The 15329-nt window shown below is 33.0% G+C and overlaps 2 protein-coding genes across 24 annotated transcripts in view; one reads left to right on the plus strand and one right to left on the minus strand.

Annotated features, from left to right (window-relative positions):
- Nucleotides 1-9781, plus strand: part of LOC127874133 (F-BAR domain only protein 2-like) — a 101018-nt gene extending 91237 nt beyond the window's left edge. For all 7 annotated transcript variants that reach the window (XM_052418309.1, XM_052418310.1, XM_052418314.1 and 4 more), the window contains one exon: nt 1501-9781. In XM_052418309.1, coding sequence (XP_052274269.1) covers nt 1501-1544 — 44 coding nt within the window. In that variant the 3' untranslated portion in view covers nt 1545-9781. The remainder of the gene's footprint in view (nt 1-1500) is intronic.
- Nucleotides 9782-12288: 2507 nt separating this feature from the next.
- LOC127874130 (von Willebrand factor D and EGF domain-containing protein-like) overlaps nt 12289-15329 on the minus strand; it is an 18051-nt gene continuing 15010 nt past the window's right edge. For 7 of the 17 annotated variants that reach the window (XM_052418299.1, XM_052418300.1, XM_052418295.1 and 4 more), the window contains 3 exons: nt 14901-14966; nt 13554-13673; nt 12289-12669 (listed from right to left, as the gene is read on the minus strand). In XM_052418299.1, coding sequence (XP_052274259.1) covers nt 12653-12669; nt 13554-13673; nt 14901-14966 — 203 coding nt within the window. In that variant the 3' untranslated portion in view covers nt 12289-12652. The remainder of the gene's footprint in view (nt 12670-13553; nt 13674-14900; nt 14967-15329) is intronic. The other 10 variants (XM_052418305.1, XM_052418304.1, XM_052418301.1 and 7 more) reach the window with 2 other exon arrangements.

The raw sequence follows: 15329 nt of genomic DNA on the forward strand, positions 1-15329 counted from the left end.
ACGATCTGACACTTGTCATATCATACCATATTTTATTAAGCTCATCCAGGAAATTCGATAGTAAGCTTGCCAAAGGCTCGCTTACTAACAAAATTCCTGAACTCGTTTTATAAAATATGGTATGATATGACAACTAGTGCCAGATCCTATATATACGGAACATAAACATAATATTATAATAAACTAAGTAAATCAATATTGACATGCTTTAATGAGGTCATTGTAATGGGTGCATTAATGATGTCATTCAAAAGTCAGGTTTTCTAAATGTTAAATACGTTTATGTATTCTAGACTGTGATATATGGAATTCTGATCTGGTCTTTTGTGATTGATATAAAAAAATAATATTTGTGTCTGATTGTCTTAAAGGTATGAAATAAAATAAATCATACAAACACATCACTTTTGTTTATTAAAATGATTAGGTACCAAACATGTTTTGGCCATAGCCTTCGTCAGTAGTACATCAATATAAACAAATACACTGCAACTCCAATATATTGCGGTTGAAGGGGTCCAAAGATCGCGACCGTGATATATCCGGCGCGCGATATAAATTGTAAGGTTATGTATGCATGTATATGATCGTTATGCAATCTCAAAACACGCTATTTACCTACCTTATTCAATTATGTGTTTTATCCATATGTTATTCATTGGTATAACACAAAACATTCCTTGTGAGTATTTTCAAATGCATATAATTAAATTTGTTATCCGAAAAACATTGCCGAGTTGTATTGTTCAAGAAATCATGCACTAATTAGACCCATGTACAAAATGACGTCATTCATTCTCATGAAAAGCATGGAAAGCATGGGTTTTTTAATAGTAGTGCATTTTGACAAACTGAGGGATCTTTACCTCTCAATTAAAAGCAAGTAGTCTACACTGTATCTAACGCACACAGATTGTTGAGATAGGTGAGTATTAACTTGTGACATTTACAGTTATTATTGTGTACACCTTTATGTGTGCACTGGTGCGTTTTGGCAGTTCAAAGCAAATTCAATACAGAATGGTAACACCCGAAATGACCTGTGATGTTTGACAAGAGCGGCTATTGTTTATCGCAGTACACATGTGTTAAAGTGATGTACAATGTAAGCAAACAATCTGGTCAAAACTGGATTATGAATGTTGGATTAAAGTTGGTAAAAAAAAGGGAAAAATACTAGCTTGAAACGGATTTTAATTCATCAAATTATGCTCGTCAGATTTTTGGGAGCCATAGCCGATTCGCGATATATTGGACAACGTGATATAACGGACCGTGATATATTGGAGTTGCAGTGTACATAGGAAGTGACATCAACGTCATACAATAACATAACGTTGTTTGGCGGAATAAAATATATTATAGTACATAATATTACATAATACATAATACAAAGATAGATCAGTGATGATACAACACCCTATTAGTAATAATATAATTTATATCTTAAAGGTATATAATACAAAAAATGTCTAAGGTTTTTTATTTGTTGTGTTTCAGGGAAATACCTTGCCGATCCTGACCAGGCCACCAAACATGTGTGATATGACTGTGAACGGCCATCTGAAGAATTGAAATCATTCCAGGACCACACTGCAGATCTCACCAATCAGATTCCATGTTTCATTTTCTTCTAACCGATCAGAGTTGTCGATGCAAAAGCAGAATTTTAAACTGGTCAATTTCATGTTTCATTTTCTTCTAGCCAATTAGACTTGTCGATGCAAAAGCAGAATTTTAAACTGGTCAATTTATGATAATTGATACCAAATCAATTTGTATTCCTCCGAAGGAGGGCATATAGTGATTGCACTGTCTGTCTTTCCGTCACACTTTTGCGTTTAGGTTTCGAAAAATGCTCATAACTTCTATACCGCTTCAGATGTAACCTTCATATTTGGTATGCATGTGTATATGGACAAGGCCTTTCCATACACACAAAAATTTTGACCTCTTTGACCTTGAACTTAGGGTCCTCGTTAAGGTTTCGAAATTTGCGTTTAGGTTTTGAAAAAAGCGTTTTTCGGGTCCATATGTCTTCCAATGGAGACAGCTCTTGTTTGACTAGAAAATAAGAATTGTTGATACAAAAGTTAGTTTTTCTACTTACCAATACAGCACTGTGTACAAATAAAAAAAATGCTTATTAATGTTTACCCACAAAAAAGATTTGCATGAAACATATTTTGTTCATTGGAGGTTTTTTGCAAACCAAATTTAAAAGTTTATGCCGCATTACATGTTTATAGGCATTTGTGTAGTATAAATCTTAAGAGTAAAAGTGTACATGAAATTCCTGTATGAACACAAAGTAGATTAGTCACTGGAAAAGGTAAAAACATTGTTGGTGTAAATATAGCAAGGTAGTAAATTAAGCATTTGTACTTGTGATTCATCAATGCTAAATAACTTCAAATAAAGTTTTTTCTTGAAAATTCTTGCTTTGTAGGTTTTATTTGGAAGGCATTTACAGTCATTAAAGATTTGCATGAACTTTATTGTTTTATTTTGGGATGAATTACCGAGTGACCATTTTGGTGATGGAAGGCAAAAATTGCCTGACATTTGCAGACCTATATATATTGGACATACCTTAAATTATGATTTTAATTTGGTATTTTTCTACTTCCTTTTATGCAAGGGGCTAGATTTTGCCTTGTATTACATCTTGATTGTACAGCTTCCACCAATCATACAAAGAAATCATTAATGAATATTAATGTTCTGGGCAACTAACCAATCAAAGGGCAATACCTCTCAGTGATACAGATTAAAGAATCCATTTGAACACAGTGACATTTTTACAAAATTTTATTAAAACATTTATATGTGTGCTGCTTAAAATTCATGCTGCATCCATCATTTTACAGGTATGTATATTGTATTTCGTAGAATTCAAATCAACATGGTTATCTTGCCTTTTTAATGCACAAAAAATTGCTGCCAAAATGTACATGTTTTAAAGTGGGTTATGAACACGTAGGAAACTTTCCACCACAGAAATGGTCCTTCGGCAGAAAGGCTCTTTGTTAATAATATCCATAGGCTGTTATCTTATGAATAAGAAACACACTTGTCCTCTTGCAGGTTTTTATACCCCCACAAACAAAGTTTAGGGGGTATGTAGGAGTAAGCTTGTCGGTTGGTCCGTCCGTAGTAAGTGTCCGCTCTCTAATTCAAGTTGTTTTCATCCGATCTTCACCAAACTTGTTCAGATGTTGTATCTTGATGATGTGTAGGTCAAGTTCGAATATGGGTCATGCCAGGTCAAAAACTAGGTCAGGGGGTCATTAAGTGGGTTTTAAACATTTAGCATGGTGTCCGCTCTCTAATTCAAGTAGTTTTCATCCCATCTTCACCAAACTGGGTCGGATGTTGTATCTAGATGATGTTGAGGTCAAGTGTAAATATGGGTCATGCCGGGTCAAAAACTATGTCACAGGGTTACTTAGTGCGTTTTAATCATTCAGCATGCAAAATATTCTGTGTCAATGCGGCATGTGGGGGTATTCGTCACGTCTGTGACAAAGCTCTAGTTTTTTCAAAAATAGGGCTTTGTATTACACTTTGTGTAAAATGTAAAAAGTAGGTCAATATTGCACTCCAGAGTTTTACAAGTGATGCTATTACAGTCATGTACATGCATGCTTATGCACTCTGACAAAACCTTTTTAGTCAATGGTTGCTCAAGACCTGTATCTACATCATGTGTTAGTGCTTTTAGGGTTGTAATCATTTCATTGTTTATCCTGAGTAATTGCCTAGTGCAATAGAGGTCTGTCAACGTTTTGAATATATTGCAGAAAAAAGCGTGTTAATTTTAACAAAGTCCATGTTCATGTATAATATTAATTCTTATAAACAAATATATTAATAATGTTATAACCAATTATTATAATATGATGTAATAATAATGACACAGTGTGTGTAACAATAATAATAATCAAGAATAGTGTTAATTAAACAAATTATGTATTGTCAGCGGTTTGAATATCGTCTGAATATCTTGATGTCAATAATATTTTATGACTGTACGGTAGCTGTTTTTGATGTTCATAGATTTTGAGTGAAATCTAATCACACATGGTTGTGAACTGTTATAAGACGATCACACATTCCATAGAAGGACATAGGCAAGGCAAATCAGGATTCAAAACAACATTATGTCCGAATTATATTATCATTGATGAAAACAAACATGCACAATTGTCCATGTTTACCAGTATATATTGCATGTTTGTCAAAAAAATTGGTAAATAATTAAGGGGGGAAAATATTTTCATGAAATTGCTTTGTTGTTAATTATTTTTAATCGGGATGTGCAATAAATGTATATGTATGTATGTTTTGTAATGATGTTATATTTGAAAATATAGTGAGACAGGCATAGTCATGTTTTATGAGATGGAATAGAAGAGTCTAATTCATACAAGGTACATTTTAAATGTTTGTAAAATTGTGTTCTTATTCATACCCCAATGTGCAAGTCAGGAATGTTGGGCTTATGTATATCTTTAAAAAGGAATCAAAATGGCTGCCCTGATATGTAGCATATAAAATTCAGAGAAAATATGGGACAACAGTTTCAATTTGTGTATTTTTTCAATCTCTTTTGAGCATACCAGTGTGATAATAATATGGAAAAAGTTCTTCCAGTAATGTATATGATTCTTTTTAAATGAGTATTTCTTTTATGGATCACAGTCATTTTGATACTCTTTCCTTACATGCCTGTACTTTGTTGCTTCATATTTGTATGTTTAATTGATGCCTAAGTGAAAAAGGTATTAACTTATTGAATAGCATTCTACAATAAATTTGATGTTATGTAACAGTGTTTAATGAAAGCAAGTTCAATTAACTGACTGAAATTCAACTTGCAATTTTAAATTCGATTTTACTATATAGTAACATTGCTTAAAGTATATTGATTGATAACTTGTGCCACAAAACTGCAAATTCTTTCCTGCATGGCATGACATTGTTCTGAATATTTAAGTTTCCATTTGTGTAAGTATTCAATACTTTCTATTTTTTAAAGCTATATTGACATGCATATTTGATAAAAAGAGAACACATTGAAAGAAATTTGGTTTTGTTTGTAGGAGGTACTCCCAGCATTCATATTTGTTCAATATTTTATTATGATGAGACCTCAATTTATTTTTATTTTTTTTTATTTTTTTTGGGGGGGGGATAATATCATTTGTAAGGTGTACAATACTGAGTAATGCATTTGTGTTGCAATAAAGCAACATATTGTCAATATTTTCCAATGATTTGTGTTTGTATGTTTTGTTTTTGTTTGTTTTAACCAGACAGCAATTATTTAATATTTCTGCATTTATCTGCATGAAGTTTTGTAACAAGCAAACATTATTTTCACATATCAGAATGAAAAATTACTTATAGATACTTATGATATTGTATCAATGTATAAATGGAAATGTTTATGTTTGATAAATCAAAACAATATTGTATAATCAGTATGTATTTGTATTATTATTTATTCATTCTGTTCTCATATTTCCTTAAGTACTCATAATAAATTACTTGGAACACGTTTTGTCTACCCTTAAATAATTATGCCTAGCTAGTCATTTTTCTATAAAAGTAATGATAATAATACTGTATTTTTATGTCCCCCAGTCTATACTGGGGGACATATTGTTTTTGCCCTGTCTGTTTGTTGGTTTGTTTGCGTCAAACTTTAACATTGGCCATAACTTTATCAATATTGAAGATGGCAACTTGATATTTGGCATGCATGTGTATCTCATGGAGCTGCACATTTTAGTGGTGAAAGGTCAAGGTCATCCTTCAAGGTCAAAGGTCAAATATATGGGGGGAACATAGTGTTTCACAAACACATCTTGTTTTCTCTATCATCACAGAGTTATTTGTATGCCCCCCCCCCCCCTTTGAAAATGCGGTCAGTACATTAGTGCGAAATTTTCTGTCCCAGTCATAACAGACAAATATTAATGGATTTTTTAATAACTAATTAAAACCATTATTATCCCCCGCCATAGACCGAGGGATATTGTTTTTGCGTTGTCCGTCCTTCCATCTTTTCGTCCATCCGGAGCCATATCTTGGAAATGCTTTGGCGGATTTCATTGAAACTTGGTATGAGTATGTATATGGATAAGAGGATGATGCACGCCAAATGGCATTGTACACCATCAGTTAATAACAGAGTTATGGCCCTTTGTATCTTGAAAAAATGCTTTTTTTGTGTGTCCGGAGCCATATCTTGGAAGTGCTTTGGCAGATTTCATTGAAACTTGGTATAAGTATACATATTGATTAGAGGATGATGCACGCCAAATGGCATTGTACACCATCTGTTAATAGCGGAGTTATGGCCCTTTGCATCTTGTAAAAATGCTTTTTTGAGTGTCAAATATAATACTTTTGTGTCCAGAAGCATAATGGGGGGGATATCAATTCAAAGAATTTGCTTGTTAAACCATGTGCCTGGTTTAACAATTCTGAAGGTCAATCTCATAGGTCAGCCTACAATAACCTGGTCATGTATTGATGGATTCCAAAATAACTTTGCACAAATGCAATCCATCACTTGTCGTGTGTACCACATTACTTTTAAAGTTCAAAGGTCAAATTTGGTCATACAACAGCTTATCCTGACTGTGACGTTGTTCTTCACTGTGCAATTTCAAAATAACTTCAATAAAATAACTCCACAAATGAATACCATGAGAAGACTTGAGTATCATGAGTATTACCTGTCTCATTACCTTAAAGGTCACTGTCAAACTTAGGCAGCAAAAGTTTGAGACAAAAGCGCAAAATGGTGTATCTGTGCCCTATGGAAACATGATTTTTTTCTTAAATGCAAAGATTTGTCAATCTGTTATTTTGGTTATTTTAAACCAATTTGTTTACCTATAAACTCATAAAAATATTTAAATGATATATCTAGCCTTTTGTGTACCCTAATTTGTATTTGAAATTATAACAATGTAATTATTTTTGTAAAAAAATGTAGGTTGTTTGCATAGAGGAAAATGTTTTTAAGCAGTTTACCGCAAAAAACAATGATGCATCTTGTATTAGTTCTTAGCTACATTAAAGCGAAATGCATGTATCAGTGAAGCCTTATGCAAACCATGTTCATTTGCTCTTTGAAAATCTGGCTCCCGAGTTTCCTTTTGTTGGTACACCATCTCTGATTTGATGTGCAATACTTTAGATTTTTATGCTTCCCCAAAATTTATTTTGGGGGTGAGCATATAGTCGCCGCTTCGTCTGTCTCTGTGTGTGTGTGTGTGTTTGTCCATCCGTGCACAATAATGTCAGGGCTATTTCTCAGCAACTACCGGTAATGACCGGAATTCAATGAAACTTTATGGGAAGCTTCACTACCAAGAGGAGATGTGCATATTATCAGCCGGTTCTGGTCGGATGATTTTTCACAGAGTTATGAACCTTTGAAATTTTCCATTAACTGTACATATAGTGCAATTCTTGTCCGGGCTATTTCTCAGCAACTAATGACCGGAATTCAATGAAACTTTATGGGAAGCTTCACTACCAAGAGGAGATGTGCATATCATCAGTCAGTTCTGGTCGGATGATTTATCACAGAGTTATGGCCCTTTGAAATTTTCCATTGTACATATAGTGCAATTCTTGTCCGAACTATTTCTCAGCAACTTATTACAGGAATTCAATGAAACTTTATGGGAAGCTTCACTACCAACAGGAGATGTGCGTATTATCAGCCGGTTATGGTCGGATGATTTATCACAGAATTATGGCTCTTTGAAATTTTCTTATAACTGTACATATAGTGCAGTTCTTCTCTGGGCTATTTCTCCCCAACTACTGACTGGATTTCAATGAAGCTTTATGGGAAGCTTAACTACCTTGAGGAGATGTGCATGTTATTTGTGGGTTCTGGTTACATGATTTATTTAGAGAGTTATGGCCCTTTGAAATGTTTAAGTTGCTTAACCATCCATCGTATTATTTTGTCCAAAGTTATGCCCCTCAAGACGTTTCCTTTTATCTGAATATATAGTGCAATATTGTGACAAAAAAAACTTTGGGGAGCATCACCCGTCTCCGACAGTTTCTTGTTTTAATTGGATGTCTTATTCTCTTTCACATTAAAAGCAGCAGTGTGCAGTTTGGTTGTCCTTTGTGTTGTCTCAAAATTGTATAGTTTGTTAGCTGCATTATAAGGATGCCTAGATGCCAATGGGTGTTTTTGGAAATGTTCCATTGGTGCAAAAATATCAAGAGTGGGACTAAAAAATGAGTCTTCTTCTGGCAAAATGGTTGTAGTTTTTGTGCAATAATCAACATGGTTTTCTTTGAGCTCAAAACATGGGCATGGCTAATCCCCCAAGATTTGACACTCACATAGCCTGATCTCATTGTGACCTTCACATTGACTTACCTTTGGGCTTTGACTAATTTAGAATTCTGTTTTGTCTAACATCAATACCTCTTACTAGAAATCTTTGAACCTTTGATTACATGGATGTAAACTATAAATACTCTCAACACAACTACATTCCTTGACCTCAGTTTGACCTTGAATTTGACCTTTTGGACAAAGACCGGTAAATGACTTGTAAAACATGGGACACAACAAAGTTACCAAGACTGGTATTTGGAGTCGTGCATCTTAGCAAATACCAAATACTGATATACTATAAGGGGCAAGATTATCTTCTGTCATTATTAACAAATAAACTACACCCACCACCTCAATATAGAACTGTTTGTGTGTTAGAAAGTTGTGGCGAGGCTTGACCTATTTCATTTTACGTCTTTGGTAATGAAAGAAACTATGTATGAAATTCACATTATTATACATAACCATGTTGTCTGCATTCTGTGGCTTGTTTTTCTTAATCAAAGATAAAAGAATCAGGAATGTTTGTATATATGTATACAAATCCATTATTAACTGTTTAAATTAGTTCATTCAAAGTTATATGTTACATAAAAATATATATTTCTAAAATATAAATTCTTGACACCGTAAATCAAATACCTTAAGGTATAGCTATTTCATCTTGAAGTGAAACCATCACTTATAGAAGCATTATTTCATGCTGTAATTATATCCTTTATTTATCCTACATGTGTATGTGCATTTATTAAATCTGTAATAAAACCAATGATGGTATTTGCAGTGGAATTCTCTCAATAATGTAACTCTATTCCATTTCCAGTATGATATGTTCAAGCTATGTTATATTCAAGCATGAAAGTTGTTTTTTAGGTAGAGATAAAGTAAGGCACTTTAACACATTTAATTTATTGATTTAATTCAATTAGTTTTAAAGGGATCCAAATCAATCAACCCACATGCATATATTTCTTCCCCAACGTGTATGATGGCATTCAGTTATCTTTATCAGGTAGATTATTTATTACCTCTTGTATGTTTGTACTTTGTGCTAGAGGTTAAGAGAAAGCAAATGAACTGAAATTTAGTGTCCACTGTAACTCACTTTTATGTGTGAAATTTCCTCACACCATGTCAATCATGGTTGTATTCATTAAAAGAATTGCATAGATGACTACTTATGAGTGTATGTATCTGTTTTAACTTAAAAGTAAAATATGTTGAAATGCTATAAATAATTTCCAGTAAGATATGTTCCATAATTATTTTGTTGGTTTGAATGAGATACTTGTGATGTTAGTTAGTTGAATGTATGCATGGAATTGTTAACTATTATCAACTATTGATTGATTTAATTTTATAGTTCAAGAATAAATTCAATATACACTACAAGTTCAGTGTTACTAATATTCTATATGTATAAACCATTCAAGAATTTATAAATATTACTTAATACTCGTTTATTCAGATTGTTTGTGCAACAAATGCACTGGCAAGGTCATATAGTGTTACTGACTACGTAAGCGTTACAAGCGGAACTTATTATTCTTTTCACTCATTTTGTTAGCTTGAACCGTATGGAGGGATAGCGTGATTAATTGACTGGCTCTGCTTAGCAGTAAACATATTTGTGATAATGATGGTTAGACATTGATGCATTGTTTTTTAGCTCACCTGAGCACAACGTGCTCATGGTGAGCTTTTATGATCGCCTTTTCTCCGTCGTCCGTTGTGCAGCGTCAGCATTTGCCTTGTTAACTCTCTAGAGGCCACATTTATTGTTCAATCTTCATGAAATTTGGTCAGAAGATTGGTCTCAATGATATCTTGGATGAGTTAGAAAATAATTATGTTTGCTTGAAAAACATGGCTTCCGAGGGGCGGTGCATTTTCTTTATATGGTTACAGTAAAATCTTGTTAACACTCTAGAGGCCACATTTACTGTCCGATCTTCATGAAACTTGGTCAGAAGATTTGTCCCAATAATATCTTGTTGTCTAAGGTGAGCAACTTTGGGCCTTTCATGCCCTCTTGTTTAACGTCTTAATTATTCTGGTGAGCTATTGTAGTAAGTTTATTTTTGACGTATTGATTTGGTAACTTTAAGTTCATTACCATTCTTAAAGCCACATTTATGACTCAATCTTGATGGAACTTTGTTTAATTGTATATGGTGCAATATCTTGGCAAAGTTTGAATATTGGTCACATGCATTCAAAAAACTAGGTCGCCAGGTTAAATTTTTAAAAATCTTTTTTCCATCCTTGGAAGCCATATTTATGACTCAATCTTGATGAAAAATAGTCAAATTGCATAGGTATAATGCGACGTATATAGTTACTACGTCAAATTTTAGAAAAATCTTGTTATCAAATATTGGTTTGTTATCAGCATAGCGGCCACATATTTCACTCAACCTTGATAACACTACATCAGAATGTCTAACTTGATAAAAAATCTAGTTCCAATGTCGGCCATATGTGGTAACAAACTTGGTCAACATGGCAAATATTGGAAATACATTGTTTCCACTCTAGAAGCCATAATAATGAGCCAATATTGATAAAACTTGGTCAGAATGCTTATGTTGAAAATATCTTGGCCAAGTTGAATCTCGGTAAAGTGGTGTCGAAAACTTGGTCATTAGGCCAAATAATTTCAAAAGATCTTATCACTCTTGAAGTAACATTTATAACTAAATCTTGATTTAACTTGGTCAGAGCGTTTATGTTTACAACATCTACATGTAAGTCATGTTCAAATCGATGCACGTTGGTTATTGTAATAGGTCACAAGGTCAAATCTTAAAGCATGCTTACCAGTGAAGGATCCTGATTTATGACTCAAAACTTACAAAATTTTGTGAGGATAATTATATTGACAGTATATAGGCCAAGCTTAAAGGGGGGTTAACACAAATTCTAATATTATAAAAACTTCGTTACGACTATTTACGCCACATTTATGGTTCAAATTTGATTAAACTTGATCAAAATCTTGACCTACTTATTAGTTGGTTCATTTTGGGTAAAAATAAGATAAAACACAAGTTCATGTCTGAGAAAACATACTCTATTATCTAGACCATGGTGGTCTGTCTGGAAAGTAAATCACTAATGGGATTAGTACCAGCAAACATAGTACAGAAAACTTTTATTTGTTACTTAATACCACTTGAATATGTCCACTGAATATTTTTGCCACTGTTTGTTAAAAAGTTAATAAAATACTAAATCCGATGAATGGCGTTGTGCACGTGAAACTAATTTTTCAACTTGGCTAGTTATTGTGAACTATCGTTGAACGTGAGTACAACATTCTGGAAAACTCTTTGTGACTTTTGGATGCTAAAGCATGTGCGCTGTTTCTTGACATATTAGAACACCTCTAATTGTAAATTTGGACGTAATGTAAATACATCAGCGTAACAGCTGTTTGTGTTCTCTTTTAGGATTGCTAGTCCATAGTCCGGGAAACTCTTGTTTTCACATATAAGTAAAAGCGCTACTAGTAAACCTAATAGTAGTATTCATCCCTAAATCTGCTTTAAAATAGTTGTAATCGGCTTAATTGGTTGAACATTTCATCAAATTTACAGGCACCTTTTTATTAACGTAAATTTGCTTAATAAACTAAAGCTGATAATTACATAACTTAATATTTTACAATTAGTAAAATTATAATTAAAATTACTACATTGTATTTTATGCCGATGAAAATTCACAAACACACGTTGTATATTTTATTTACAGAACACTGAATGTTCCAACAGATTTCTTAGTTGAAAGCGTTCTATTGAAGATGAATATAAAATATATCTTCATTTTAAGGAGCAATTATAAATTAATTAAACTTAAATATAGTGAACCGGTCTCTCTCAGTGAAAAACATGTAAGGATAGCTTCATGCAACGCATTTATTCCACAAAACATTTTGGCAAGGAATAAACATACAATGGAAGAAAACCACACAAGCAACAACACTTGACTATGTCAATTTAAACTTCATTATTTTAGTCATATTAAATTCATAAAATTAAGTTAAACTATTCAAAACAATCACAAATACCTTCATCACAAAACGTTAAAACAAACAACATCCAAACATACATGCAAACTGATTTTTTAACTGAAATTAGCTGAATAACAACATACAATTTTTAATCATTGTATAGACATATGACGAATACACACATGCATTGTCTGCTTATAACATGCACTTTGTTAAAATCTTCGAAAAAGCAGTTCATTCAGCGTATGGACCTATGTTCCCATCATGTCTGCAATAAGAGAAAGCCAGTAGATGCTACGTTGATTTTATAAACTTACACTGACTCACTTTAATATGCATGCAAATCATTGGTTATTTACATGAACAGCCCTTACAACAAAAACAAAATACTTGTTCTATTTTAAACTACAGCTATCACTGACATTTTTAAACCTCCCCCCCCCCCTTATACCTCATTGACACAGTTTTACAGCCCTGACGATGTCGCATTTTAACTATTGATCTATAAGTCTAGCATACATGGTCGAGTTATAGAGCACACCAAGCCCTTATTTTAACACAAGATCCATATTTTGACCTCATAGTTTGACATTTACCTTGTCAACGGTTCTTGCAATGTCATTATCTCATATGGATGTACATATTTTAAAATCCTTCACTGCACGGTCATATTGAACAATCTCTTTTTGACAAAATTCCGTGCTGTGTACCCTAATTGACATCAGAGTCGAATCATTACCTTGACGGAATAAATATGTTTTTTTGGGCCAAACACATCGCCTTCTATCGTGCCATATTTGACAAAATTATTTTAAAATCCTTAAATGCATGGTCAAGTTATGAAGTGGACTAACCAGATTTTGACTGTGCTTCTTTGTTACCTATGATTCTCTAGGTTTTACCTCGACATTTAAGGTAATAATATATCTTGTGCGCGGCACACCTTTTAACATAGGTGAACATTTTACGTTGTCATTTTAAAATCCTTTCATGCATGGGAATATTACATTCCCGCCAAGTTGTGGAACACACCGACAAAAGGATCGATCGACGGGACATTTTGGATTCCAATATACACCCACTACCTACCTGCCTTTGGGTACCATTATCATTTTCGTATTCATGCCATGCCATAAAGTATTAACGGCTTACGTGCACGCATTATTTCTTGAATTGTGAATGTGGTGGCCAATATTATCAAGCCTTGATGCAGTGGCGCTGCCGAGGATTTGTGGTGTGGTTTCGCAAAAGAAGTCGAAGGGACAGTACGAGCTGAAACCAAACAAATATATATTATGTTATTGATTCAGTGAAAAGTGTTATTAAACATTACACATCTTTTTCTTTGCACTTATGTTATATTTCAAAAATTATAAATTAACAGACACAAACTATTTCATTACCTTAATGTGCCGCCAAGGGTGTTTACAGTATATATTTTGACTAAGTTAAAAGAATGACACACTTTTCCCCCGTTGTATATAAAATTTAAGATATTTTTTAACACAGAGATTAAACTTCTGTTTTTTTTTCCAGCGACAATATTTCCGAAATAAACACGTGATGTAGAAGTGAATGTGTTTTTTTTTATATGTTCATTGTTTTCTTCATTCCCTCATTCGGCGATTGTCAATACATTTCAGAGGATAAACAACATAACCGTTACGGAAAAATGATAAGTTACTGTACACAATTCATCGAATGTCGCCGACTTACTTTTAGAAAATATTGTATTTCAAAAGATAATTTCATTAACTTTACGAGTATATTCCATGAATAAATCAACATGAATGATAAAATAAACCATCTAACAAATATCTTAAAGTTATAGCCAGACATATATAAAATGCGTTTAAGGTAGGCAGAGAAAAAAGAAATAATTATAATATTAACAGTTCCAATTGGCTTTCAATGTACAGTAGCTGTGACAACGAATGACGTGCATCCTCCCGAAAGAATCAGTGCTACAGGTGAAGGTAACACCGGTTAGCAAATACAGTTGCTACATGATAATGTGTAACTAAATGATGACTAAAATGAAAAGCCATACGCTTGACCACGCTTTAATACAAAACTGATTAATCTCCATTTGGTTCTATATAGTATAACTATTAATGATTGCGTGATGTAATAGTTACTGTTATTTTTCATGGGTTAGACATCAGCCAATTTGGTGATTGTAAATATTTATTCTGAAATACACATTTTTTTTCAAAATTGTTCGACCATTTTCATTAAATTGTGTTTCTTATTCACAGTGACTGTAATGTTATTAATCATGTGAAATGTATTTACATCACCGAATGGGCGAATGTAGATAACTATAAACCTATGAACAGTGACGGCGAATAATAAATTACGTATTTATTTGTATAAATACTCAATAGCAACACATCTAGATTTATCATAGCTATATTTTAGGGTCATTAGGTGCAAAGTTGTTCATGTTGTTCAAAAGTTAGTTATTCATTACAATATGAAAACTATAAGTGTGCCTACAGGTGTAACCTTGCTCTCTAGAACTCGTTGTTTTAGGCGGACGCACGTCTTCCGTTGTAACACCTGCTGAAAATGGAATTTCTATTTGAAAATACAATGTTAAAATACATTTTTCAACTCCGTCCACCTTAAACGCCGTTTGTATATGTCCGTAAAGAAAGTGACATTATTTTTATATTTTTAATCTTCATGTTGTTGTTTTTTTTCAAAGTAAACCGATGATGTTCGTCGAATTGTGTTAAATAACTTATTATATCAATTGACTGTTTCGTTATTTATCATTTGAAATGTATATAAAAAATGTGCGCATGTCAAACGTTGAACCTATGAAAAATAACAGTTACTATTAAATCAGGTTTTTATAAATATTAATACTAAATAGAACCAAAGCTAGATAAATCAGCTCTGCATTATAACGTGGTCAGGTGT

The sequence above is a fragment of the Dreissena polymorpha genome, chromosome 3 (assembly GCF_020536995.1).
Source record: "Dreissena polymorpha isolate Duluth1 chromosome 3, UMN_Dpol_1.0, whole genome shotgun sequence".
NCBI classification, from domain to species: domain Eukaryota; kingdom Metazoa; phylum Mollusca; class Bivalvia; order Myida; family Dreissenidae; genus Dreissena; species Dreissena polymorpha.